Source organism: Vanrija albida (assembly GCF_041260175.1).
Source record: "Vanrija albida strain AlHP1 chromosome Unknown contig_1, whole genome shotgun sequence".
Lineage (NCBI taxonomy): Eukaryota > Fungi > Basidiomycota > Tremellomycetes > Trichosporonales > Trichosporonaceae > Vanrija > Vanrija albida.
Window position 1 is genome coordinate 1,598,917 of NW_027191420.1, and position 24,900 is coordinate 1,623,816.

The 24,900-nt window shown below is 64.8% G+C and overlaps 12 protein-coding genes across 12 annotated transcripts; 6 read left to right on the plus strand and 6 right to left on the minus strand.

Annotated features, from left to right (window-relative positions):
- Nucleotides 1–553: 553 nt before the first annotated feature.
- Q8F55_000672 (uncharacterized protein) lies at nucleotides 554–3,839 on the plus strand (the record flags this gene model as incomplete). The annotated part of the gene is made up of 6 exons (XM_069349323.1): nucleotides 554–664; nucleotides 708–745; nucleotides 783–866; nucleotides 913–1,007; nucleotides 1,048–1,297; nucleotides 1,343–3,839. The coding sequence occupies 6 exons, from the start codon at nucleotides 554–556 to the stop codon at nucleotides 3,837–3,839; spliced, it is 3,075 nt and encodes a 1,024-aa protein (XP_069212867.1).
- A 248-nt stretch (nucleotides 3,840–4,087) lies between these two features.
- LIS1 (Lissencephaly-1) lies at nucleotides 4,088–5,824 on the minus strand (the record flags this gene model as incomplete). Its single annotated transcript, XM_069349324.1, has 8 exons — nucleotides 4,088–4,102; nucleotides 4,149–4,418; nucleotides 4,456–4,701; nucleotides 4,743–4,839; nucleotides 4,878–5,055; nucleotides 5,102–5,408; nucleotides 5,471–5,636; nucleotides 5,787–5,824. 8 exons carry the CDS (start codon nucleotides 5,822–5,824, stop codon nucleotides 4,088–4,090), a joined length of 1,317 nt encoding a protein of 438 aa, XP_069212868.1.
- Nucleotides 5,825–6,374: 550 nt separating this feature from the next.
- Nucleotides 6,375–7,715, plus strand: Q8F55_000674 (uncharacterized protein; the record flags this gene model as incomplete). Its single annotated transcript, XM_069349325.1, has 10 exons — nucleotides 6,375–6,454; nucleotides 6,532–6,558; nucleotides 6,616–6,725; nucleotides 6,783–6,865; nucleotides 6,920–7,066; nucleotides 7,114–7,291; nucleotides 7,329–7,406; nucleotides 7,454–7,469; nucleotides 7,517–7,555; nucleotides 7,604–7,715. The coding sequence occupies 10 exons, from the start codon at nucleotides 6,375–6,377 to the stop codon at nucleotides 7,713–7,715; spliced, it is 870 nt and encodes a 289-aa protein (XP_069212869.1).
- A 77-nt stretch (nucleotides 7,716–7,792) lies between these two features.
- On the minus strand, nucleotides 7,793–8,512 carry Q8F55_000675 (uncharacterized protein; the record flags this gene model as incomplete). The annotated part of the gene is made up of 1 exon (XM_069349326.1): nucleotides 7,793–8,512. One exon carries the CDS (start codon nucleotides 8,510–8,512, stop codon nucleotides 7,793–7,795), a length of 720 nt encoding a protein of 239 aa, XP_069212870.1.
- Nucleotides 8,513–8,739: 227 nt separating this feature from the next.
- On the plus strand, nucleotides 8,740–9,929 carry Q8F55_000676 (uncharacterized protein; the record flags this gene model as incomplete). The annotated part of the gene is made up of 7 exons (XM_069349327.1): nucleotides 8,740–8,778; nucleotides 8,825–8,851; nucleotides 8,904–9,058; nucleotides 9,107–9,177; nucleotides 9,214–9,221; nucleotides 9,291–9,460; nucleotides 9,575–9,929. 7 exons carry the CDS (start codon nucleotides 8,740–8,742, stop codon nucleotides 9,927–9,929), a joined length of 825 nt encoding a protein of 274 aa, XP_069212871.1.
- A 345-nt stretch (nucleotides 9,930–10,274) lies between these two features.
- On the minus strand, nucleotides 10,275–10,596 carry Q8F55_000677 (uncharacterized protein; the record flags this gene model as incomplete). The annotated part of the gene is made up of 4 exons (XM_069349328.1): nucleotides 10,275–10,292; nucleotides 10,331–10,369; nucleotides 10,407–10,507; nucleotides 10,545–10,596. 4 exons carry the CDS (start codon nucleotides 10,594–10,596, stop codon nucleotides 10,275–10,277), a joined length of 210 nt encoding a protein of 69 aa, XP_069212872.1.
- Nucleotides 10,597–11,332: 736 nt separating this feature from the next.
- On the plus strand, nucleotides 11,333–11,575 carry Q8F55_000678 (uncharacterized protein; the record flags this gene model as incomplete). The annotated part of the gene is made up of 1 exon (XM_069349329.1): nucleotides 11,333–11,575. The coding sequence occupies one exon, from the start codon at nucleotides 11,333–11,335 to the stop codon at nucleotides 11,573–11,575; it is 243 nt and encodes an 80-aa protein (XP_069212873.1).
- A 496-nt stretch (nucleotides 11,576–12,071) lies between these two features.
- On the minus strand, nucleotides 12,072–13,084 carry sap62 (CWF complex protein sap62; the record flags this gene model as incomplete). The annotated part of the gene is made up of 7 exons (XM_069349330.1): nucleotides 12,072–12,212; nucleotides 12,257–12,420; nucleotides 12,513–12,721; nucleotides 12,790–12,883; nucleotides 12,933–12,969; nucleotides 13,025–13,032; nucleotides 13,081–13,084. 7 exons carry the CDS (start codon nucleotides 13,082–13,084, stop codon nucleotides 12,072–12,074), a joined length of 657 nt encoding a protein of 218 aa, XP_069212874.1.
- A 226-nt stretch (nucleotides 13,085–13,310) lies between these two features.
- Nucleotides 13,311–14,728, plus strand: RRP8 (25S rRNA (adenine645-N1)-methyltransferase; the record flags this gene model as incomplete). The annotated part of the gene is made up of 2 exons (XM_069349331.1): nucleotides 13,311–14,449; nucleotides 14,485–14,728. 2 exons carry the CDS (start codon nucleotides 13,311–13,313, stop codon nucleotides 14,726–14,728), a joined length of 1,383 nt encoding a protein of 460 aa, XP_069212875.1.
- A 61-nt stretch (nucleotides 14,729–14,789) lies between these two features.
- Q8F55_000681 (uncharacterized protein) lies at nucleotides 14,790–19,287 on the minus strand (the record flags this gene model as incomplete). The annotated part of the gene is made up of 8 exons (XM_069349332.1): nucleotides 14,790–15,661; nucleotides 15,699–16,145; nucleotides 16,183–16,922; nucleotides 16,969–17,530; nucleotides 17,569–17,808; nucleotides 17,844–18,734; nucleotides 18,775–19,133; nucleotides 19,169–19,287. The coding sequence occupies 8 exons, from the start codon at nucleotides 19,285–19,287 to the stop codon at nucleotides 14,790–14,792; spliced, it is 4,230 nt and encodes a 1,409-aa protein (XP_069212876.1).
- Nucleotides 19,288–19,613: 326 nt separating this feature from the next.
- Nucleotides 19,614–20,615, plus strand: Q8F55_000682 (uncharacterized protein; the record flags this gene model as incomplete). Its single annotated transcript, XM_069349333.1, has 5 exons — nucleotides 19,614–19,713; nucleotides 19,763–19,865; nucleotides 19,916–20,181; nucleotides 20,228–20,491; nucleotides 20,581–20,615. 5 exons carry the CDS (start codon nucleotides 19,614–19,616, stop codon nucleotides 20,613–20,615), a joined length of 768 nt encoding a protein of 255 aa, XP_069212877.1.
- Nucleotides 20,616–20,685: 70 nt separating this feature from the next.
- Nucleotides 20,686–23,456, minus strand: Q8F55_000683 (uncharacterized protein; the record flags this gene model as incomplete). Its single annotated transcript, XM_069349334.1, has 10 exons — nucleotides 20,686–20,743; nucleotides 20,776–21,258; nucleotides 21,302–21,826; nucleotides 21,859–22,231; nucleotides 22,366–22,401; nucleotides 22,447–22,492; nucleotides 22,529–22,619; nucleotides 22,681–23,067; nucleotides 23,102–23,173; nucleotides 23,248–23,456. The coding sequence occupies 10 exons, from the start codon at nucleotides 23,454–23,456 to the stop codon at nucleotides 20,686–20,688; spliced, it is 2,280 nt and encodes a 759-aa protein (XP_069212878.1).
- Nucleotides 23,457–24,900: the final 1,444 nt, after the last annotated feature.

Here is a 24,900-nt window from a genome sequence, read left to right on the forward strand (position 1 = left end):
TAGCCATTTTCATCCCCGGGTTCCATCGCTCAATGGCAAGAGCTGGAACCCGGCGGCGGTCGACCGCGGTTCGACTCCCGGAGGGGCCAACGCAGTGGTGCGTTGGCCCCTCCATCATACCTCCCCATCTCCACGCCGGTGGAGATGGGGCGGCGGGGCTGGTCAATTGCCAAACCAGCCCCGGACAGGACGACGCTCCCTCTAGGAGCTGACTGTTTTGTTTTGCACTACTGTGCTGGTATGTAGGTGCACGGAGCATGCATGCTGTACCTTGACAGTTGTTCCGGGTTGTTTGATCATGCAAGTTGGCGGCAAGTCGTGAGCGCAGGTCAGAGCACGGCGCCCCGCCCGCCACCCGCCACCCAGCGCGGGCGGGACACGTCTCAACCAGCGAGCACCTCAAAAGGTGGAGGGGGTCGTGCACGCGACGCTACCACCACCGACTGGTGCACCATCTCACCTTCGTCCTTCTCCATCGTCCCCTCTTGTTCTTCTTGCATACCCTCCCCCCCTCCACGACATGTCCAGTTCTAGCTAATACACGCACGCAAGCATGGAGGTATCCACGTTCTTCACGCGCCTCCTCCAGGCGCCAAAGCCTGCCGTCCCCGTCCAGGCCCCCGACGACTTCAAAGACTTTGAAGATGCCTGGCTGGCAGTGAAGGTGCGTGTCACGGGCTCCCGTGACCCAATCTCACAGCCTACAGGACACGCTCGAGCATCCCGACGAGCGCCAGCTGCGAAGGTGAGTTGCCACCGGCCGCCCCAGCTGACAACAACAGAGGCATCCTCGCGACCGACGTGCCGCGGCATCTCAAACACCTCGTCGACGCGCTAGTGTACGAGAGCAACCGAACCGACGAGGAGTGAGTCGCGCGTGTGCACTACGCCGCCTGGGGCTGACACGCGCAGCACGACCGGCGCCTGCCTCGAGTACTTTCTCCGCAATGACATGCTGGCGCAGCTCGAACGCCTGTGCGAGCGCGACCGTCCCCACGGCATCAAGGGTAGGTCGCGGCGTCCCCAGACCGTGGGCTAACGCCCCAGCCGAGGTCCTGCGTACCGTCAACAACCTCGTCGTGTTACTCTCGGAGCGCTTCCTCGTGCACAACGCCGTCCACCGCCCCCTCCGCCGCCTGCTGCGCTCGTGCATCGGCGACCTGCCCGAGGAGCACTATGACGGCGAGGCGCGCGTCTTTGGGGCTGCGGCCGACGAGGACGACTACGGCTGGGAGGGCGAGCTCGAGGAGGACCTCGTCGACCTCATGTGTATCCTGTGCTCCCGTATGAGAGCGTAGTGAGTGTTCTTCTCTTGGTGGCGAGCGGGCGCTGACGGGCACAGTCCACCACTGTTATTGATATTCTTCCACGACAAGGGCTGGCTCATGCCGCACACGTCGTCGGGCGCGCCGCAGCCGGGCCGCGCCCTGTCGCCTGCCCCATCCATCGACACAGCGAGATCCAAGACCGTGTCCACGCGCACGGCAGACACCGAGGCGACAGCAGCGCACTTTGAGTTCTTACTCTTCTCCTACCTCCTCCGATTTGTCCACCGCGAAGGGCGGACAGGGGACTTTGCGCGAGCAGGCTTGTTGTTTCTCTTCGACATCACCTTCTTACCACCGGGAGAGGAGGGGGCGGACAATCTGTCGCTCACTCCCGTGGGGGAGGGATTGGACCCGCTGCAGGACGCGCGTGACGCGCTGGCAGAGTACATTCTCGACGGCGACTTTGCCGACGTCATGGCCGCTGGCCTTGGCGCCGCGTACTCTGTGCTGCCGACCAAGCTCCAGGTGCCGTCGCTTGCCGAACTGGCCTCTGTCGACGGCGAAAAACGCTCCCCGGCGTCGGCTCCGCCAACGGCAGGGATGATTATCGGCGCCGGAGCCAAGAAGGATGACGACAGTGAACGAGACGACTTGATCCCATCAACAGATATCGACGTGCGCAACCAGCTCGACACGTTGATCAAGCAGTTCGGGTTCCTGCAGGATATCCTGTACCGCTGCTCCTCGCCGACAGTACACGCTGATCCCCTCGCGCGGACAGTGTCGTCGGCCCAGGTGCTCGGAAGAGCAGTCTCCGACGCGACGCTCGACGCGATCCAGACCGCCTTTGTCGACAACGTGCTATACCCTTCCATTCTCGAGTGCTCCAGCACGGACGGCAGCGCTGTTGCCGTCCTCACATACCTCAACGTGCTGTTAGGCAACCTCGAGGATGGGGCCGTCCTCCATCGTATCCTGGATGCGCTCATGGACACAACGATCCGCACAGCGACGGGGTCACCGAGCCAGGAACGGCCACGCCGAAAGACTGGCGCCATGGACTACGTGCCGGCAACCGGCTCTGCGCCCAACTACCACGCCGAGGACCGCTTCACCCTGCGTGACCTCATCCTCGAGAATCTCCAGTCGGAGAATGCTGCCAGCGTTGCCGCGGCAATGCACCTCGTCTACACCCTCCTCGGTGACCACTGCGGTCGTGTCACGCCGTCGTTGTTGGCCGTTGTGCGCGACCCCATCGCCACGGCAACGGCCCGCCGGACACTTCCACCCGTCGGCGCCAAAGAATGGGCCGAGACCCACCTGCCCAAGCCAGTCAACTCAACAGACGTTCACCTGCAAGAGCCAGAATTGTACAGTGCACTTGTGCCGCGTCTAGACGATGCTCTGCAGGGAGGTATGGACACGGCGACCGGGTTTGCAGCTTACCTGTCGGATACCCATGCGCTCATTGAAGTAGACAGGTGTTGGCAATTGTCAAGGATCCCCCTCCAGTTTGTGTCGGACGATGGCAAGCCCGCACTATTGCGTGTCGGCGACTTTGCTGCAGACCCATTGCAACATTCCCTCTCCCCATCCGACCCCCTGGTCCAGTCCCTCATGGGTGCTCTCTGCGCCTGGTTCACGGCATCACCAGACGAGAATGTCGCTCTCACTGGATCCCTGGCTGCCATTGCGCGCTGCCCCAACCGCTCTCTGTCTGGTTGGCTCCTGTACGACATCAAGGAGGTCCCCGCCGACCCGTGGGAAGAGACGGAACGGAGGGGAAGCCAAGACTCTGTGGCCAGCTCTGATGACGAACGCAACCGCACGCCCGTTCCCTCCCGCACGACCGCCACCCTGCCTGCGCTCTATCAGATCATCCGCGGCTTGACACGACACATTGGTCGATTCCGCGGCACCGTCGAGGACTTTGACAGACTGCTCGCCGAGCGACGACAGGGCCTGCTATTCACCGACCACCTCGATGAGGCGATGAACGCCATGCTCGACGTCGAGCAATCGCATGTCGGCTTTGGCCTGCCCCCGCTGCCGCCGCCGTCACTCGTGCCCTCGACTCCGCCACTGCGCAAGCAGACCCTCGCTAGTTCGATCCGCGCGCTGTGGTCTCCCCGCAAGAAGCGTGGAAGCCAGCCGTCGACACCGACGCCGGGGACGCCAGTCCTCAACGCCTCGACTCCGAACGCGCCGGGGACGCCGACGACACCTTCACGGCCACTGCCGGTGGCGACCCCAGGCGCGCTGGCACCCCCTGCAGGGTCTCAGCCCCAGCTGGCCGCCTCGCCACCGTTCAAGACACACTACACCCAGCTCGAGGAGTCGGGCCTGCTCGACGTCGCGCCAGTGCTCGGTGTCACAAGCGGCACCTGGGCCAAGCGAGCGACCGAGGGCGACAGTGGCACTGCTTCACCTGCTGAGCTGGCGACTGCGACCAAGGCCTCGCTCACCTCGATTCTGGACAACTGCATCGTGCTCGAGGAGCTCATCAAGGAGCTCGTCGCCATCATCACGGCCAGGCGCGCTCTCGGTGTCGACCAGGTGGGCTTCATGTAGCGCGACCTTGTCGGCTTTAGACCCACGTCACTCTCACGACCGCTACGACATATAATTGCACTTGCCAACCATAGTCTAGTCATTATACCCGCTATAAGCTGATGCATCTCTGGGCAGCGGTGAAGGCTGCATGCAGGGGCATCTCCCGGAGTTCTACCGGCTAGATGATGCGCTCTAGTGCGCGCGATATTACGGGGGGCGTGAAGGGCGTGAGTTGGCATGTGCAAGTGATGGATGGGAAGTTGCGTTTAGGGGGTCCAGATCTGAACTCGTCAGTTGTCGCTCCTGGGGCCACCCCGCTCAACCCACCTTGATAGACTGATCAACTGAACCAGATGCAATGACGTTGATCCGCCGCGGCTCCTGGCCGCCGTTGGCGCTGGCCCCGTCTCCGCTGCCTCCCATCAACGCCCTTCCCCAGGCAAGGCAGGTGACAAAGTGTGAGTGTGCGTCTATCGTCTTCACACATCGGCCGTTTGCCAGCTCCCACACGCGGATCGTCTTGTCATCAGAAGCGGACAAGAGATACTTGCCACTCGGGTGGAAGACGAGCGCTCGGACCCAGTTGTCGTGTCCAGCCTGAGGCGTCAGACACCTCCCACGCGATGCCACTCACCAGAACCCGAACACATTGCCCCGAGACGGCATCCCATAACCTAATCGTCTTGTCACGCGAGCCCGTCGCCACAAACGCTCCTGGTGCTCGTGCTCGTGTGTCCCCTGCCGCGACTTGCAGCCCGCCGAGCTCGCGAATCGCCGCGTACGCAGCCACCGGCGCGAAGACTGCGCACTCGACAACGTGCTCGTGTCCTCGCAATTCGGCCTTGGTCTCGCCGGTTGCGAAGTCCCACACGCGTGCAGTCTGTGAGGTGTGAGTGATATGAAGGCTTGCAACTAGCTCACCTGATCGTTTGACGCGCTGACAAGGTACTTGCCATCGTCTGATGGCACAGCCTCTCGCACCCACTCGGCGTGCCCTGTAAGAGTCTTGACGCAGTAGCTGGAGCGTTAGTACCCGCTCTGGTTGCTCGTACCAACCCAGTAGAGACTTCCCAGACGCGGATCGTCTTGTCACGCGACGCGGATATCAACTGTTCCCCCGTCGGCATGAATCGAACACTTGACACCGAGTGATCATGACCGTGCAGCGTCTTGGTGTTCTTATAGTCATTCGCGGGATCCCAAAGCTTGATCGTGAGGTCGGACGAACATGTCACTGTCCAACGTCAGCAGAGGCCGCCGAGGGGGGGTAGCCTACGCACCCATGAGATTGCCCTTCGGGTCAAAGTCGACATCTGCGACCGCCTTGGTGTGCCCTTTGACCGTGCGTTCAAAGTCGCCGCTCTCCCAGTCCCAAATCTTCACGGTCGCGTCCTCGCTGGCGCTCGCGAGCACGGTCCATGTTGGGTGGAAAGCCACCCGTGTGATCGGTGCGCGATGGGAGCTGAGCGAGTGCCGTGCTGGTGCACGCGGGAGGAAGAGGGCATTGCTTGCGCTCGACGTCACCGCTCGTGTCGGGGACGCGAGCTCGGCGACGAGGGCAGCGTTTCGCGACTCGAGGTCCATGATCTTTTTCATGTCAGCACGACAAGCTCGGGCTGATGGCATCGCATTCCCGATGGCCGACTGACCTTCTTTTGAAGCCGGATGACGCTTGTCCACTTCTTCTCCAGCAGACCGACCCACTTGGCCTTGGGGTCGGTGCCATCAAAGTCAGAGATATCAGACTCTCGTGCTAGGGCCTCGTATGTGTCGTGCATCCCGGCGCTGAGCAGGTATGAGAGCATTGAGCGATGCCTGCATGGTGTGTGATGGGCAGTCGGGTGGGTTGTTCGTGGGTGAAGGGGGGTCGTGGTCGAAACAGGAGGGAAGGCGCGCCGGCGTGTCAGTGGAGGCTCGGGCGTGCGTCTGACCACATGCATCTGGCCATCAGACGTCAACACTCACAGCTCATCCTTCTGACGTTCCGAGAGGATGGAGGCCATTGTCTTCGGCCTCGGCGTCGCGACCGCCGAGAGTAATGCCCGCGGTGGATCTCGTCACGTCCACTTGGCCCTTGTCAGCGGCGGCCGCTGTAATCTGCTGGCGGCAAGCTCTGTCCGGAACCCAAGTTGTTGTCGTTTTCCTTGGGGCGGCGGTGATGGAGCGGAGCTTGTGCAGCCTAGAGGTACCGGGTATGGTCTACTCGGTACAGTCTCTGGGCTGCAGATGCGTCGGCCAGATAAAGGCAGGGGGGAAAGGTGAAGAGGGCAGAGGCAAGATTGACGAAGAAAGAGAGAGAGAGATACCAAGACTGGTGAGTGAGTGTGATTGCAACACGCGCCGCCCGCCCCGCCCCGCCCGCCCCGTCCGCCGCCCGCCGGCCCTGCGTCCACCACCTACACCACCCAACCCACCTATTACACTCTACCGCCTTCCCCGCTATTTACACCTGCTTAATAGCCGAAATGTCCCTAACCATACATTAGGACCACCACCCCACCCTCTTCCTCTTCTTGCAACTACTGCATCACACACTTGCCTACACAAACAAACATGAACGCTACCCAGTACAACGGAAAGTTCCACCGCGCCTCCGAGGCTGCCCCAGGCGTGCTCCTCCTCGAGTTCAACAGGTAGGCTACACCAGCTCAGGCCCGAGAGGGAGGGCGACCAGGCGATTGATCGACAAGGGCTAACACGAGTGCCATAGGCCTCCCGTCAACGCCTTCCACGAGCCGTGAGTAGAAACGTCAACTCAACAACACACACGCACACACACTGACCTCTTGTCCAGCAAGTGGCAGGAGCTGCGCCAGATTATTGAGCGTGCTTCCAAGAATGCCCAGGTCCGTGTCATCGTCCTGAGCTCGGCGCTCGAGAGGTTCTTTACCGCTGGCCTTGACCGTGAGTGTCCCATGCATGGCAACAGCAACGCAGCGAGGTCGTAGCTAACATGCCCAGTCGACAACACTGGCAACATCTCGAACGCCCCCACGTTTGTGGACCCCGCTCGCCGCGCGCTGGACATCTACGAACACGTCTTGGTAGGTGCCGGCCAAAGTTAACCGGTGAGGGCCCCACTCACCACCGACCAACAGGAATTCCAAGCCGCCATCTCGTCCCTTCAGAAGGCCCGCCCTCCCGTCATTGCTGCTCTCTACGGCTACTCGCTCGGCCTCGCCGTCGACATTGCCTCTGCATGCGACATCCGCATCGCCGCCGAGGACGTCAAGCTTGGCATCATGGTTTGTACCGGGTACCCGGTAAAGTGGCACCGCTGACAACGGGGCAGGAGGTCAAGGTTGGCCTTGCCGCCGACATTGGTACCCTCCAGCGCTTCACCAAGGCTACCGGCAACGAGTCCAAGTCGCGTGAGCTCGCGCTCACCGGCCGCCAGTTTGGCGCCCAGGAGGCCAAGGAGATCGGCTTTGTGAGCAGCGTCGTCCCCGGCTCGCGCAAGGAGGTCATCGGTGAGTCACACGTTGTCGGGCACCTCTGACGACGCAGCGGCTGCCATCGACCTTGCCAAGGTCATTGCCGCCAACAGCCCCATTGCCGTCGTCAGCACCAAGCACATTATGAACCGTGAGTGGGAGCGGGGGTGAAATGGTCAAAGTTGCTGACACAAGCAGACGCCCGCGACCACACGTGAGCAACATGACCTAACGTGATGGTGGCACTACTAACGTTCACAGCGTCGAGGAGAGCCTCGAGTACCAGGCTGCTTGGAACATGTGCGTATAGCCGCACTCAGCGGTGGCCACAATACTGACACCACACAGGTCTATGCTCCAGTCGGAGGACACTATCCAGTCCATGCTGGCCGTCCGCGCCAAGAAGACGCCCATCTACAAGCCCCTCGACGCGAAGGTCGAGCCCAAGGCCAAGTTGTAAAAAGACGAGTAGAATCAGATGTATTGTCGGCGTTGCAGCGGGCACGATGGGGTGCTGGAAGATTGCTCGCGTACCCTTCATTCGCGCTTTAGTGCCCTCGGCGACTTCGGCGCCGAGTCCTTCCTGACTGCTCGATCCTCGGCATTGTTGACCATGTTGACGATTATGTAACCTGGGATGGCAAAGCCGAGGGTGACGCCGGCGCCGTGGAGGAGGTAGTCTGCCGGATGGCCAGCCTGGGCGATGTAGTACATTGGCGACGTCCACGGCGAGAGGTTGAGGAAGAGGATGGCGCAGACGACGGCCGGGCGAGAGATGTCGACGCCGCGGCGGGCGAACAGGACGTACGCAGCCGCGACACACACGGCACTGAACGCACCTTCGAGGAGCCACGCGTAGGTAAGGAAGCGGCCCCACCAGCCCCAGCCATAGTGGGCAGCCGAGTACGGGTAGGCCGCGAGGTCGAGGTTATGGAACGGGAGGTCGCAGAGCCAGTGGGCGAAGCTGGCGACGAAGGCGACTGCGGCGGCTTTCGCACCTCTTCCAGAGTAGAAAAATGCCCACACGACCGAGAGGACCAGCGCCATGGCCAGGCTGTGGTCCCAGTCGATGAAGACGAGGTCGAAGAAGAGGAACGGCCCGGCCGACAGGTTTGGCGCGACCGTGTTGATCCCCGCCATGGTGGACAGCCCGTTGATGAGGTCGAGCCATGTCGAGCCGATGATGGCTGCCGACGCGGGCACCGAGGGGGCCACGCTGGTGATGAGGAGGCCGAGGGCAAAGTGGCCGACGTACATGGAGTCGTGGTGGTCGTTGGCAGAGTCGAGCGGCCAGCCCATCAATGTGCCCGTGGTGGAGGTCGTTTTGGTTGACTGGGCCCCCGCACAAACTTGCCACTGGCCGGCGCCGCGTCGTGCCATTTGCCCCCGCGCTGGCCGATTGTAATGGCCATTACAGTCAACTTCTGATGTCCAACTTGTCATCTTGCACATTCTTCATCAACAACGCGAACCTTCCCTCCAGCATGGCCTCACGCCGGGCCCAAGGCGCCGGCACCAACACTGTGGGTGCTGTCCCCTTGTCGCTTAACCCACACCTAACCCGCGCAGATGGCCGCAAAGCGCATACGCAAGGAGGTGAGTGGACTGCTCGCCCGCGCCGCGCCTTGCCACCGCTCACACCGCCCAGATCACCGACCTGGCGCGCGAGAACCTCGGCGACATCAAACTCACGCCAAACGAGTCCAACATCTTCCAGTGGCGCGCGGTCCTCCCCGGCCCCATCGGCTCGCCATACGAGGGCGGCGTGTTCGAGGTCGACGTGCGCGTGCCCGACGATTACCCGTGGGTTTGGGTTTGGCCGGCCCCGCGCCCGTTGCTGACAGTGATCAGATTCTCGCCCCCGCAGCTCCAGTTCCTGACAAAGGTGTACCACTGCAACATTGCGTCGACGGGCGTCATCTGTGAGTGTGAGAGTGGAGATCGTAGCTGACAGCCAGGTCTTGATGTAAGTCGGTGCTAGCTTGGCGTTGGCGCGAGGCGTGGCGCTGGTCTCATGCACCCGCTCACACCCCAGCTCCTCAAAACGGCGTGGTCACCAGCCCTGTCCCTCTACAAGGTTGTCTTGTCTCTGTCTTCCCTCCTCACCGACCCCAACCCCGGAGATCCGCTCGTGCCCGCCATTGCGCAAGAGTACAAGCGGAATCGCAAAAAGCACGACGAGACGGCGCGTGAATGGGTCAAGCTGTGAGTCTGTCGAGTGACTACCGCCCAACGCCACGCAACGAGGCTCGCCAGATTCGGCGGGTAAACATTGCCTGGGCCCGCGCGCGGGACCGTGCTGACGGAAACGAACAACAGGTACGCGCTGCCCAAGAGTTCTGTGGCACCCGAGCCGGTACCACAACCGACGCGCCCGGCCGTATCGCGTGGGCCACGCGGTACCGTGTCGCGCGCTGGGACAAGTTCAAGATCAGCTACACCACCGCGTACGGTCACGGGGGTGCGCCGCCGCGACGTCAGCGGTGGGTCGGGGCTCAACAATGCCATCGACCTGCTTTCGGACGACGACGACGATGTCGAGGTGCTCGGCGAGAGTTCTACGAACGGCAACGTCGCGGAGCAGCCACAACGCCGGTCAAAGCGTGCGCGTGTGGCGAGCGATAGTGCAGGAGAGGCCGGCGGCTCGGGCGAGGTTATCGTCGTCGACGACTAGCCCGAGACGAGCGGCGAGCTGGTTCCCCCGAGGGCGGGTGCCGGCTTGGGTAGAGAGCAGAGTAGAGTAGAGCACGGAGAGAGGTGGTAGAGTAGAGCGCGAGAGAGGTGGCGGAGCATAGCACGAGCGAGGTGGCAGAGGACTGGAGCGGGACGGGAGAAGGCGGCGGAGTAATAGTAGAGCACAAGCACACCACGTCGCCTGTGTGGCCGAGGCCACGACATCCATACCCGATTGTATACCACGACACGACCACCACCATCAGCATGTAGGGTTTTCATTGTGCGAGCGGGCGTGTACAGAGGGACGTAACGGTGGCGTGGTGCCAGGGAAGGGAACCTGAGCCTAGCAGAGCTCGGCGAGCTGGCGTCAGTGGGGACGGACGTCTGGGAGGTACTCACGCCGCAGCAGCAGCACTCCTCGAGGGCGCAGCAGCAGAGCTGGGTGGGGTGAGCGGGGGCAGCGACGGCGACGTACACAGGCGTCGATGATGGCGCAGCAGGCGCCGATACCGCCGCGGAGGCGGAGGGGCTTGGGGGGCTCGGGGAGCGCGGCCGGCGGCTCGGTCGGCGCGGTGGCTGCGGCGTAAGTGCTGTCCCGGGCGCCGCGGCTCACTCATGGCCTTGTGCGCGGCGGGGGGCTGGGCGATAACGTTGTCGGCGGGCATGGTGGCGTGCGTGGGGGTAGGGGGGGGGGGGGGTGGACCGCCATCCTCGCTGCCTCGCCGCCGCCTTTATACCTCCAGCCCGCTGCACAAGGTCAGGAAGGTCAGGCCACGCCAGGTCAATGCTCTGCTCTGCGACAACACCGTGAGTATTTCGGGACGCGGCAGGCCCGCTGGAGACGGGCAAGAGGCCGACGGTGCACCGCTCGCAGGTGGCGCAGCAAATCGCGCATCGTCGGCCATTGTGTCGCTGCTTTCGTGCATTTCGTGTTCTAATCTGGGACGGGGCGAGGGTTAGTATGGGGAGGCGTTGACGTTTGAGGTTAGGTCGCTGCGTGTCGCGGGTGCAGCTGCTGCTGGTGCTCGAGCGACTGGTGCATGGTCGCCGCCAGGCCGAGAGTGCGGACGGTGCGGACGGGACCGCCCTTGCCCTCGCCGCCATTGTCAACAACGGCGCGGACGACGCCGCACCGACTTTGATTAGACAAGACTCACTCCCGCACCCGCACTCAAATCCGATTACAATCCCAACGCCATCACGTGACCCGCCCTCGACACACCCCAGAAGCATACACACACGACCACCACCTTGGCAACAACAACGCACGCACTCACCATTGCTCACCACGCAAAGCCGCGCATCCACCGCAAAAAAGAGCATCCCGGCTCCCCAGCCCCCCGGCTCACCACCCCCCGGCACCAGCCACCCAGCCGCGACACAGGCCCAGCCCCGACCGCAATGGCGACCCCCTCCCCGCACCCGCCCGCACACCAGCCGGCGCAGCCGCGCAGAGGCTCGACGCTGCACGTCGCCGACGCGGCGACGCAGACGCTCGCCATCCAGAAGGACGACGGCACCGTCCTGCGCGCGACGCGCGTCGACCTGCTCAACCACACGCCCGCGGCCCACGCCCTCGTCGTCGAGGCCATCGTGCAGGCGCCCCTCCCGCGTGTTCCCCCCCTTCCCCCGCACGCGCAGTAGGGCTCGCCGTCGCGTTTGTCACGGTGCGGCTCACGCATCCACCTTGTACTCGCCCCCCCCTTCGCCCCCCCCCACCCCGTTGTACACGCCCATGTATTATCCGTTGTTGGCAGTGCCACGCACGCTGGATGCATACCCGGCCAGGCCGTCAGGGCCAGCCGATAACCCTATCAGCGGCCGGGTCGAGTGCCACTGACGTTTGGGCCGCGGGTCGGCCCTGTCGCCTCTGCTGGGCGGAGACATGCGCGCCGAGCGTGGTGCGGTGGGCGGCGAGCGACACGCGCTGCGAGCCGAGCCCGCGCCCGTGCGATACTGATACAATGCATCTGATAAACCGGGTTTTCTAGTGCACGACTCGGCTTCGGCCGCGGAAACGTCGGGCGGTGGGGTCTCTGCGCCGACTCGATCCCAGCCACCCATGCTAGCTACTCTGCGCCAATCTGCGCTACTCTGCGCTGCTCTGCGCCAACGTCCACCACTCTCCCCCCTCCCCCCTCTACTTGAACAGGAACTGGCAGCTGTACACCTTCTCGTCCGGGTCCCAGTGCTCCCACGTCGTCTCCGGGTCCTCGTCCTCGTCCGTCATGTCCTTGGCCGGGATGGCGAACGCAATGGTCTCGTACGGCTCGGCAGCGAGCTGGCATGTCAGCTGGTGCCAGGATATTCGTGAAGCTGACTCACCACCAGGTACTGCAGCGCGCGGTTCGGGATCTCGCGCTTCTGCTCAAACGCCGACATGAACCGCCGCCGCGGGCGCTCGCCGTGCTTGATCTCTGGCAGCGAGACGGTGAAGAGGAGGCCAAGCTGCTGCGTGACGGGGTCGCGGATCTTGACGATTTTATAGCCTGCGGGGGTGGGGTGGGATTCGAGCGACCGCAACGACGCGAGGAAGACAGGCGTCAGCACAACCACGCCACACCACGCCCACACAACCCACCTGGCCGGCCAATCTTCACAAACACCTTCTTCCGCACCGTGCTCGGCATCGCCTTGGGCGCCTCGAGCATGAGCTGCTCATGGTTGTCGCGCGCGGCACGGCGCGCGAGGTTGGTCTGGTGCTTCTTGCCCTGCGTGTGGGCGAGGTACGAGCCCTCGTTGACGTGGAGCGTGAGGCAGAGACGGCACTCGAGCGTGCCGAGGTGGGTCCTGGTCGCAGGTTAGCACAGCGCCAGTCTCGCCTTCCCCAGGCTGCCAGGCAGCGGGCCATGACCTACCTCAGAATATACGGGTCCTTGGCCAGGTCGATCGTCTCGAGCGCGAGCTTACGCAGACGCTCGCGACGGTCCACGGCCGTCTCGGACGATCCGGCTGCAACGTCAGCGCTGTGGATGGGGCACGCCGAGGCACTCGGACTCACCGACGCCGCCGCTGCCCTTGTTGGCACCTGCGCGATTCTGTTTGTGTCAGTGGGAGTCGGGGGGGGGGAGCAGCGAGCAAGCGGCTACGCACCTGGTAGTCTGGGGTCTGTCAGCATCGTCACTTCCGTTGGCTCCAGGCGCACTCACCCATGGTGGATTAGTCGCTACGTGCGCAGCGTTTTGTTGTGACGAACTCGAAAGATGCTCGCGTTGTCGGTGATGAGCCAAGTCGAGCCAGCCGCCCACGCAGAGTGGCAAGCGGCGGGATTAAAAACCTTGTGGCACGGCGATTTGGGCCCCACACCGAGCTGCAAGATTTCGATCGACCTCGACCAGAGCTGCATCATCAGCATCTCACAACCACAACACTCCACACAATGTCGCTCTTCGCCTCGGCCTTCGACTCTGGCGCCGGACCGTCGCGCGCGCTGTCCTTTGGCGGATCGCCGGCCGCCAAGCCCGGCGGCGGGAACAAGCGCAAGCGCCCCTCGCTGGGCGACGGCAAGGCCGACCAGCTGCGCGCGACGCAGGTCAACCTCGAGAAGCTCATGAGCCGCGTCGAGCGCGGCGACGTGAAGGAGAAGCAGGGGGCTGAGGGGCTAGGCCAGCTGGGGAAGAAGGCCAAGGGCAAGGGCAAGGGGCAGGAGCAGAAGCAGCAACAACAGGCGAAGCCGAAGCAGCAGCCCAAGCAGCAGCCCAAGGGCCCCAAGGCGCAGCCCAAGCCCGACGCGTCGCCCAAGGCGAAGAAGGCCAAGCACGACGGCAAGCACGACGGCAAGCGCGACGGCGGAAAGCAGCAGAAGACATCAGCACCGGCCGACAAGGCGGCCGCACCCAAGGCGGCCGCGCCCAAGCCCAAGCCCAACCCCAACCGGCCCGCCCCCGTCGAGCTCCCGCTCCCCGAAGTCGCGTCGACCGACGACACCCTAACCGACATGCAGCGCGCAATGAAGGCCAAGCTCGAGGGCGCGCGCTTCCGGTGGATCAACGAGCAGCTGTACAGCACTGCGTCCTCCGACGCCGTAGCCATGATGGCGAAGGACCCAAAGATCTTCGCAGACTACCACAACACGCACCGCGCCCTGACGGCAGGCTGGCCCCAGCCGCCGCTGCCGCACATCGTGTCCCTCCTCTCGCCTTTGCCGCGCGCCAGCGTGATCGCCGACCTGGGGTGCGGCGACGCGGGGCTCGCGCGCGCCCTCGTGCCCCAGGGCAAGGTCGTGCTCTCCTACGACTTGGTGGGCGACAGCGGCGTGGCCGGCGCCGAGGAGGGCGAGCGCGCCGGCCAGGGCGCGGACGGATGGGTCGTCGAGTGCGACTTCTTGACCCGCGTCCCGCTCCCCGGCCGGCCGGGCGGCCTGGCCGCTGCGGCTGCGGCTGAGGGCAAGAAGAGCAAGAAGAAGAAGGTGGATCCCGCGGCCGCGGAGGTCGTGGACGCCGTCGTGTGCTGCCTCAGCCTTATGGGCACCAACTGGGTCGGCGGGATCTACGAGGCCGCGCGCATCTTGAAGCAGGGGTGAGTTGGTGTGGCTGGGGTTAGCTGACGCACAGTGGCGCGTTCCATATCGCCGAGGTGACGTCCCGCTTCGTCAGCACAGACGAATTTGTCGCCGTCGTCGAGAGCTTTGGCCTCACACTCGAGAGCCAGGAGGAGCCGAGTACCCACTTCACCCTCTTCCGCTTCGCCAAGACGGCGCCCGTGCCCCTCGGCCCGGCGCGCGGAGAGCCCGGCTGGGACGAGCGCGTGGCTGCCGGCGAGGACATTCTTCGCGCATGCGTCTACAAGAAGCGGTAGCCGCCCACCCGTCTATACTCTACACGATGCATTGGCAACTATTAAATGGCATGTACAATACTCACAGCCGCCGCAGCGCGGCCACACGGTCGGCCAGGCTCTCGACCTTGCGCTCCAGCTTGTGCCGGTCGGCCGCGAACCGCCGCAGCTGCGCCTGGGGCGAGTTCTTGCGGCTCCGCCACGCCGGGCCGTTGGCGCCCAGCCCGGAAATGTCGACGATGCGCGGCACGGCCGTGAACGAGGCCACCTCCTTGAGCAGCTTCTTGGACTCGGTGTCGAGCGCCAGGCGCGCGTCGGGACGCGTGACTCGTGTCGCCGCCTTTGGCGTGACCGGCATGTCGGCGTCCGACTCGCTGTCGCTCTCCGAGCTCTTGACGAGCTTGGGCACAGGCTCGAGCGAGGCCGCGCCCAGGGGCGATAGCGAGGCGATGTCGTTGAACAGGTCTTTCGACTTGAGCAGCGAGTTTTCAGACCGCAGGAAGCGCAGCGCACTCTTGAGGTTCTCAATCTGATCGACAAGGTGGCCCGCCTCCACGCCACTGACACTGACGCCGATGAGCGCGTCGCCAGGGGCGGCAGCGGCATCGCCACCATTCTTCCGCAGCCGCGCATTCTCCACCTCGATCGAGTCCTGCTCGGCCTGAAGCGCCTCGATCGCGTCCTCGTACACCTTCTCCTGCTTCTTGGCCTTGGCAATGTCGTTCTCCAGCTCGAGGATCATGTCGGCCTGCTTGCGCGACGCCTCGAGACGTCGTTCAAGCGTCTCGACCTTGACGCCAGATTCCTGCAGCGTCTGGTCCCGGATCTTGACCTCGCGCAGCATGTCCTTGAGCTCTTCAGACAGTCGCGACACCTTGCGCTCGGCCTCGGCGTTGTACTGCGCAGCCTCCTTGATGGCCACGACTCGGGCAAGCCAGGGCGCAGGTGTTTCGACTGGCACGTTAGCACAGGCTCCGCCACCACCACTCACGGTCAGTCGTCTGGCCCGACTTGGCAGCGTTGCGGAACTTGGGCAGCGCGTTGTCAAGCTCTATCACGAGGCGTGAGATAAAGTGGCCGATAACGTCCCACGGCGCGACGTCGGCCGCTCCGACCGGCGCCGTCACCTCGGCAAGGAAGGTTTGGATATCAGCAAGACGGAGCTGCTGCTTGGACGTGCGTAGCGAGCCGATGTGTGCCATGATACGCTGGGCCAGCTGCACAGCAATGTCGACGGCGTTGGAGATGGACATGACAAGCTCGCTCAGAGACACAGTGTACTCGGGAACAAGTGCCACCTGCGCGCGGACCGCCTCCTCCAGCACCGCCGAAAGCTTGCCAGCTGACACCTTGACCGAGCGCACCTGGTCGAGCACGTTCTGCACGGGCTGGTAAACCGCCTCCTCCAGCGTCGAGTCTCCGAGGTCTACCTCGACGTCTGGAAAGGTCAGCTAGATCGTCAAAGGGGGCCTTACCCTCTTCGCTGATGAACGACCGGATGGCGTGGCGCACGTAGCCGACCGCAGCTGCAAAGTTGTCCAGGTCATCCTCGAACGTGTACGCCAGGGACAGCTGGTGCTCGCACGCATCGAGCCCAGGTCGCTGGAACACGACCTCGGCGAGATGGTTGAACTGCGACAGTAAACTGTCGAGTTCTCTGGCGCAGTCGCCTTCGCTGAACTCTTCCGACTTGACGAGCTGAATCCACGCGTCGACCTTGGTTTCGACACCCGCAACCTCGGGGACGACGCGGCCAAACGAGATGTAGTCCTCGGAGTCGGTGCGACGCATGACCGCGGCGAAACGGCGGTTAAGAGTCGCAAACTGGCGGAGCTTGCCACGCAGCTCGCAGACGCCCACCAGGCGCTCTGATCCCACATTTTGCAGCGCCGCAGGGAGCCCATGCATCTGCGAGACGGCGTTGACGAGCATGTCGATCTTGGAGGCGACGCGGTTGAAGAACAGCAGCGCGGTCGTCGAGTCGACTTCGCTCTCGAGGTAGGGCTCTGGCAGGTATGCCTGGACAATGTTCAGGTGGTCCGCCAGCTGTGCCGCTTCAAGCTTCTTGAGCTCGACGTCAAGAGTCTTGACCTGGGTCTTGGCTGCCGAAGACTGCAGCTTGAGGTTGAGGTTGAGGAGGGCCTGCGACTCCTTGCTGGCAGTCGCCGACTGGTGCTCTTGAGATGCTTGCTGGGCGCGCAGGCCGTCAATCTCGCTGCGGGTGTCAGTGCTGAACCAGGTCAAACAAGAGCGGCACTCACGCCTGTAGACCCGAGACAAGCTCTCGGAACTGGCCAATAGTCGCCTCCATGTCGGTGACAATCGACTCTAGTTCCCCAGATCTTGCACGCTCCTCGCGCAGCTGCAATGACAACAGAGCAATCTCCTCGTCCATCTGCTTCTCCGTCTCGACGTGGTTCTCCTCGAGCTCGTCGTTGAGCTCCTTGAGGGCCTCGAGATCTTCAATCGTGACGCGCATCTCCTCGAGGCGCTCCGACATCTGGAGGTTGCGCTCAGTGAGCTCGACAAGAAGGTCTTCAGCATGCAGAGCGTCGTCGAGCTGCTGCTTGAGATCTTCAACCTGCGCCTCGGAGCTGCTAAGTTTGGCCTCGGCGAGCTCGAGGCGGCTGTTGACGTCCTCGCGCGAGCTGAGCTCCTTCTCGAGATCGGAAATCTTGCCTCGGTGCTCCTTGTCCGACTCGGAGGTCATGTCACGCAGCCTAATGAGTGCCTCCTTGAGCCTCTCGTTGTGCTTCTCCAGCTGAACGTAGGCGAGTGATGAGCGCTCGCCTTCGAGACCAAGGACCGGCTTCTCGTACTCGGCTGGCGGGTCAGTGGACGAAATCGGCAAGTCTACCCACCATTCTCCTCCTTGACAAGGGCAACCTCGAGCTCGAGCTCGGCGATGCGCTCGGCCAAGCGCTCATTGTCGGCCTCAGCGGCCTCTGCCTTCTCTTCGGCCACCTCACGGTCGAGGGTCGCCATCTCGAGCTGGTCCAGCGCCTCAGCGGCCCGAGATTCGAGCCGAGCATTGTCAGACTGTAGATCCCGCGCCATACGCTGCGCGTTGACCAAGGCCGACTGCTGCTCTTGGAACTTTGCTGCTTGTTAGAGCGGCTACTCCCAAACAACCCACCTTGCAGCTTTGCACGAACGGCCTGTAGCTGGTCGGCATCGGTAGCCTTCTTCTCCAGGACCTTGATGCGCTCCTGATCCTCCACTCGGCGCGTGTCCATCAGCCTGATCTTGATCTTGCACTCCTCAATCTCGCGCTTCTGCGAGGAGATCAGGGCAGCCGTTTCCACGTCTGTGCCGCTAACAGCGGAAGACGTCGAGAGCTGCCGGCCGTGGGTAGGGCGGCCGACGCGCGGGGTCGGCACACCTAGGCCGAGCGTCACGGTCGACGCTGTCGGCGAGGGGGCAGTGCGTACCGACGCGGCGTCGCGCTCCGTCTCCGTGCCGAGTGCCGAAGCCGGCGACTCGGCCCTCAATGACGCAACAGACGCAGCGGGGGATGAAGGCACCTGCACAGCCACGACGTCCACTGGCCCCGTCGCCGACAGTGGCGGGGGCACGATGGGCGCCACCTTGGGCAGCACACGGGGTGACGGCGAGGTGGGCGGGATGCCCGACAGCCGTGGCGAGGCAGGGGGGACTATTGACCCACGCGGCGACGCGCCTGGAATCGATGAGGCAGACGCACCCGCGAGCGACGAGGCGCGGGACGAGCGCGTCGGAGTCGCGGGCACAGGTGGCGGGGGCATCGCCACCCTCGACGGCGAGGGGGGTGGCACGGTGCGGGACGGCGACGGCGGGGGGAGCATGGCGCTCTTGGGCGGCGGAACAGCGGGCGGGGGCATGCTCCCCGGCTCTCGGGACGGCGTGGGTCCGCGGGACGCCGACGCGGCAGACAGCGAGGCGGAGGACGGGCGGCGCGAGCTTGCCGGCAGCGGGCTCGCCGAGATGGGGGTCGACGCCGTCGAGGGGCGCGCCGACGCTGGCGCGCCCCCGATCGTGCTCACGCGCGCTGGGCGGCCAGCGAGCGTCGGACGCCGGGCCGAGGTCACTGGCGCTGTGCCGGTGCGCGGGGGCGTCGTCGTCGAGCGCGTGGGCGCTGCGGCGCCTGCTCTCGCGGTGCCGGCCAGGCTCGGCCGGGGCGTAGCTTTCGAGCCGGGGGTCGACGCTCGGCTTGGAGCCGAAGAGGCGACCCGCGATGCGGGCGCGCTCGGAGATGATGTTAGTTTTGTTGAGGACGACGGGCGGGGCTGCGGTCAGCGGCGGATCGGGAGGACGCCTCACAGTCTTGGGCACGGCGGCCTCGAGGAGCTTGACGGTGCTCTTGCGCACGAAGACGCCGTAGCCTGGCTCGCACTCAAAGTACGACTCGCCCTGCACCGAGCCATTGTTCTTGCCCGTCTTGCTCTCGCTGCGGGTCAGTGCTGCCCGTCGCCGGCGGCTCACAGCTCGATGCCGACCCAGTTGCCGGTCGCGAAGGGGGGGTTGGTGCCAGCCCACCGCACGGTGCCGACGCCGGCGGTGACCTGGACTTTTGCGCCCAGTGGTATCTCGGGCGTGGTCATGGCGAGTGGGGGTGGGTCGGCATGCTCTTGGTAGCTGGAGGTGCGATGGTGCTTGTCGGGTCGTCGGTGGCCTTCACGACGTCAACACACACACACTGGTCGGCGGACAGACGCCTGAGCGCTCGGAGGCACGACGCGTTTCAGGGAGAGCAGTCCATTTGACACGTAAATACAAGTTTGAGTTTGATAACCCCCCACGTGGCGAAAAGTCCCGTTTTCAATCTCTTTGTCCAACTTGTCGATGTCGGCTGTGGAAGTCGTCGAGCTCGAGGCCGACATCTTGCTCGCCATCTAGACCACCTAAAAGACCGCATAGACTATCAAAAATGGCGGCCACCCACGCTCCCGTCCCGCCCAAGACCCTCAAGGAGTGGCACACGCCATCGACCCGCACCGAGGTCATCCACGAGCTGATCCACGGCGTCGGTGCGTGTCGTGTGGTCGGTCTGATCGAGCGGCACTGACAACAACCCAGACCGCTACAACCCCTCCAACCTCCCCTTCATGGAGGAGTACCTCACGCAGCAGGTCCAGACGGGAACGTACGACCTGCTTGCCAACCTTGCCATTCTCAAGCTGTGCGTGGAGCTGAGGCGACCCCCTGCGTCACCAGCTAACACCACCCCAGGTACCAGTTCAACCCCCAGCTGAGCAACCCCGACATCATCATCAACATCCTGATCAAGGCGCTGTCGGCGACTGTGCACGGCCCAGACTTTGGCGTGTGCCTCGCGCTCCTCCGGGAACCTGCTGCCATCCTGCATGACATTGACTCTGAGGACGAGTCGTTCATTGCCACCGTGCCCTTCCTGCAGAGCTTGCACGAGCTCATCAGGACATGTCAGTTCACCAAGTTCTGGTCCGAGTTCAACGGGTCGTCGGACGCTGCTAAGCGTGGGTGTTGTTGCCTTTCTCAACTTGCACCCGCTAACCCGCCCAGTCCTCCGCACCAACCCCAACTACTTCCCCCAGCACGGCGACATTGTCGACACGTTCCGCACGCTGTTCGCGACGTCGATCGCGGCGTCGTTCAGCCGCGTGCGCTTGAGCCAGCTCGCGCGCTGGCTCAGCCTCAAGGACGGCGAGGTGGCCGCGTGGGCCAAGTCGGCCAGCTGGGAGGTTGACGGCGACGCTGCGGTTGTGCCTAAGAACGGCGACAACGATGTCAAGGCCGGTGTCGTCAAGGAGAACGTCGAGTTGAAGCGTGAGTGGGAGCGAGCCTGCGCGAGCCTGCGCAGCAGGCGAGCGCGGTGGCGGCGATGCTGTTGCAAAACACATACTGACCCCCCGCAGAGCTCACCAAGCTGGTCGCCTCGGCTGCTGTCTAGATGTGGTCTGGCGCTGGCAGGCGTGTAGGATGCATGGCATTATGACGCGGGTCTCGACGCGCGTGGCTAGCTACTGATCGTGGTCGGGAGTGTCGGAGTCACTAAAGTCGTCGTCGGGGAGCAGCGCGCTGGCGTCAGCGACGGCGTACTCACCACCCACCTCAGCTGTCCCAGCCGCTCAGCGTCGTCGGCCAGGCGCGCGCGCTTGCGCGCCACGTCTCTCTGCTCGGCCCAGCCGCGCACGCGCTTGCCCGCGCGCTCGCTGAGCTCATTGAGCCCCAGCCCGGCACGGAGCACAGAGGGGACAGAGAGGAGGAATGCGCGGACCTCGCGCGCGAGGGCGGCGCCGAGCCCGTCGGCCAGCCGGCGCGAGCCCACGCGCAGGTGGTACACGACACTCGCGCCGAGGGACACGACCTCGAGCTCGCGCGCGGCGTCGGCCTCGCTCCCCCCCTCTGCTGGGGCTTGGCGCGCCGCGCGCAGGTGCTCCACGGCCGCGGGGAAGGCGTACGCCGCGAACGTGGCCGGCTGGTACCGGTCGTGCTCGACCAAGTGGGCCGGCGCGTGCTCGTCCGCCACGCGCGCGTCGGCGAGCGCGGCGGCCGCGGCGCGGCGCGGACGGAGCTGGGCCTGGGCGACGCCGCTGGACGCGTCAGCTCGGCGCCGCGGGGCGAGGGCCGTCTCACAGCATGTGCTTCTGCAGCCGCTTCTGCTCGACCGTTTCGCGAATGCACTTGTCGAGCAGGTCCCAGGCCGCTGCCCACATCGCGTCGGCGGCCCCGCGCGCCACCTCCCCCCACCCCCCCTGCCACTCGCGCACGAGGGCCGCCTGCGCGTCCTGCACGAACGTCGTGCCGACGCGCACGTTGCGGTACTCGTCCAGCGCCGCCGCCACGTCGTCGTAGTAGATCCTGTGCACGCTCGCCGGCCACCCCGCCGGGCGCTCGTACTCTCCCAGCTCGTCGCCCTTGTCGAAAGGGACGAACTCGGGCACGGCGGCGGCCAGGGCCTCGCTCAGCGCCGCCTGCGGCGCGTACAGCGCGCGCGTGCCCTCCGCGCTCTTGGTCATCTTGTCCTCCAGCGCCGCGGCGACGGACCCGATCGTGCCGTGCAGCCACTCGACGGGGTCGCCCACCGCCGGCGGGAGGGCCGCGAGATCGGCCGCGACGACCGCCTCGCGCCGCGCGATCTCGGCGCGCAGCACCGGTTCGCTGGGGTCAGGCTGGCCACACGGGGAGCTTACAACTTGGCGACCTGGGCCGCGAACTCGGCGTAGATCTTGCCGCTGAGCGCGGCCCAGCCGAACGCCGCGCCGCACCTCTCAGCGTGCTTCGCCCACCGGTCCTCGGCGAACAGGTCGGCCTGGCGCCGCATGAACTCGGCGCGCCCCACATCCTCCTCGTACTCGTCCTGCCCGACCAGCCGCGCCGGGTGCCACCCGTGCGGTGGGCGCAGCGGAAAGTTGGGGTTACTCCCGCTTAGCACCTTGCCCCACGCGGCGTCCTGCTTGTCGCGCCCGGGGATGAGGTCGGCCTTGGTCACGACGCCGAGGATGCGCCCGAGGTCCGGGTTGGCCGCGGTCGCGACCTCGCAGGCGGGCGTGATGAACTGGTCGGCTGCGTCAGTGCCACTTTTTGTTGGTGCCACTCACGCCCGCCGGCGGCCATGCAGAGCAGGATGAGCGTGCCCTCGTTTGCGAGGTAGGGCCGGCAGATTGCTCCCGGTTAGTTTGATCAGACACCACACGCACCCCTCGACAGCTCGGCGTGGTCCCCGCTCACGATGCCTGCAGCTCGTTTCAGCTCTCGGGACGGCCAGGACAGCCGCGCACCTGGCAGGTCGACGATCGACAGGTTGGCCTGGTCCGGGCCACTGATCTGACGTGAGCACCCTTGCCTTCCCGGGGGTCTCACATCGAGTTTCACAACGTTGTGTGTCAGCATGGGCCAGTCCTTGTCGGCAGTGCGCTCCTCCTCGCCCTGGCGCTGCAGCTCGTCGTACGTCCTGCCAGGCGAAGGGGTCAGACCGACGAAACACACCCTCACGCACGCACGCACGCACTCACCGCACCGCATCCTCCTGCCCTGTATCGCACCGCCTGGCCTCGTTGCCGGCGAGTTTCAACGCCTCCTTGAGCAAGCGCTTGTCCGTCACAGGCACAGACGTGAAGCGCACACGACGGCGCTGGGTCCGCGCGGTGGCGCCACCAGCGGCGGCGGCTGCGCAAGGGGCCAGCTCGATTTCAATGTGCGCTTCAAACGCGTTGCCCGACCGCCGCGAGTGTATCTGTGTCGGACCGCTGGAACCCGTCAGCAGGAACAAGGGGCGCGGCGGGTGGGGGCTCCGGGCCCAGAACTCGCAATGTTGACGTGTCTGCCGCAGACCAGAGCGGGCACTGGGCGCGCCGTCAGCCCAGCCAGAGGCGCCACAAACGTCTACGAGCAGGCTCAGCCTGGCGTCAGCTAGCTACCGAAGACGGCGCTCACAGACTCGACTTGCCGGCGCTCTGCTCGCCCAGCACGGCGAGGTTGGGCAGCGCGAGGCCCAGCGAGTCGGGCCTGTGTGTGCACGCGCGGCACGGCGCGACACGGCGCGATAAGCTCGTCGTCATCTCCAGTCGGGCCGCACTCACGCGAGTTGCACCAGCCCGTCGAAGGCCCTGAAGGCCGCGTCTAAATGACCGCCGCCGGCACCGGCACGCGGCGGGGGCGAGCTGGAACTGGAACTGCGTGTGGCGACCTCGACGTCGACCTCGCTCAGCAGCGTGCTCTTGCGGCGCGCCGTCGTCGGGCTGATCGGCGAGGGGAGGTACAGGCTCGGGGGTCGCGCTCGCTGCGGCATTGTGGCGGGCAGCTCTGCATCACACAAGCGGCAATCCTTGTGGTACTAATACAATAGCGGGACGAGGAAGCAAGCGCAGAGAGGAACGAGTGCAAGTGCGCGCCCGCCATTGTCCATCTTCTCCGCGCCCAAGAACAATGACGCTGCGACGTCGCCGCTGGAATGCCGAAGCCGCCCACCCGCTCGCCCTCGAGAGTTGTTCGCATGCATCTCGCCCACCCACCCACCCCTATGCTCGCTGCGCGAGCAAGATACCTGGCCGCCACCCACCCCTCCACCCGGCTCCGCCTCCCCTGGCTGCCGCACGCCGCTGGAATGCCGACGAGCCGCGCCCGCGACGTGTGCAGGAACGGCCGACAGGGCGGCCGCAGATGGGCGCGGGCCTGCGGAACGGAGCGGCGGAGCATTGGAATGTGGAGCAGCTGGGCGGGGAGGCAGGATGGCTAGACGAGGCGAGGCCTCACCCACTGCCTTGACGTGAACGGGACATTGCAGCGTGTGCCTCGAGAGACCCGGCCGACCCGATGCCATGTTGCGCATGCCCCAACTCACTCGCCGTGGGCCGCGCCGACATTGACAAGGTTATTTTTCACGCTGCTGCGCGCCAAATCGGGCGGTTTAAACACTTTGAACCAGGCCCTGAACTGAAACGCGTCCCATCTTTTAAATGCGCCAAAGGGGAGGCGCAGGGCGGAGGTTATTACCCCTTATGGCAGTCAGACGCCCAGAGCGCCACGGCGCCCTCCCGGTCCCTGAGGAACAGAGGCCACCCAGGCCAGGCCAAGAAGAAGAAGAAGCTTGGGCCGCGTGCTGCGAGGGGGTTGAGGGCGTCGAGGCGTCGCGCGGCAAGGGGGGGGACGACGACGCACGACGGCGACGCCCTGCCCTGCCTACCTGCGCACTGACCCCCACCCACGCCCCCCCCCCGCGTGCCGCTCACGATGCAGACGACTTGTCAATGTAAAAACCCTGAACTGTCGCCCCTGGCTCGCCCGGACCGCGCTGCTTCGGTCGCCTGCATGCCTGCCTGGGTGACCGTCGTCCTCCCCACTCGCGCATATCCAACCCGTAAGTAGGCAGCAGCAGCAGCCAGGCAGCCGGGCAGCTCTGTGCTCATCTCGTCGTTCACAACACTGAACCCCACTCGGCTCTTTCCATCGACGTCGACATCACACACACACAGCACACAGCACTCTGCACACGACCACACGGTTGCTTGAACCTCGCGCACGCCGGCCTAAGGGTGGTCGAACGCGCTGCCCTTTGAAACCCCACCCGGTCCTGTTTGTTTTTGCCCCGCGAGCACCGTCGTCCGTCGTCCAACAGCCAAAAGCCAACAGGTAAGTTGGCCGACATTGTCCTGCAATTGGCACCACCACTGCAGGGTGATGGCGCTGACAACAAGCCCCCAGGTCGGCTGCTTCTGCTTCTGCTGCTCCGACTC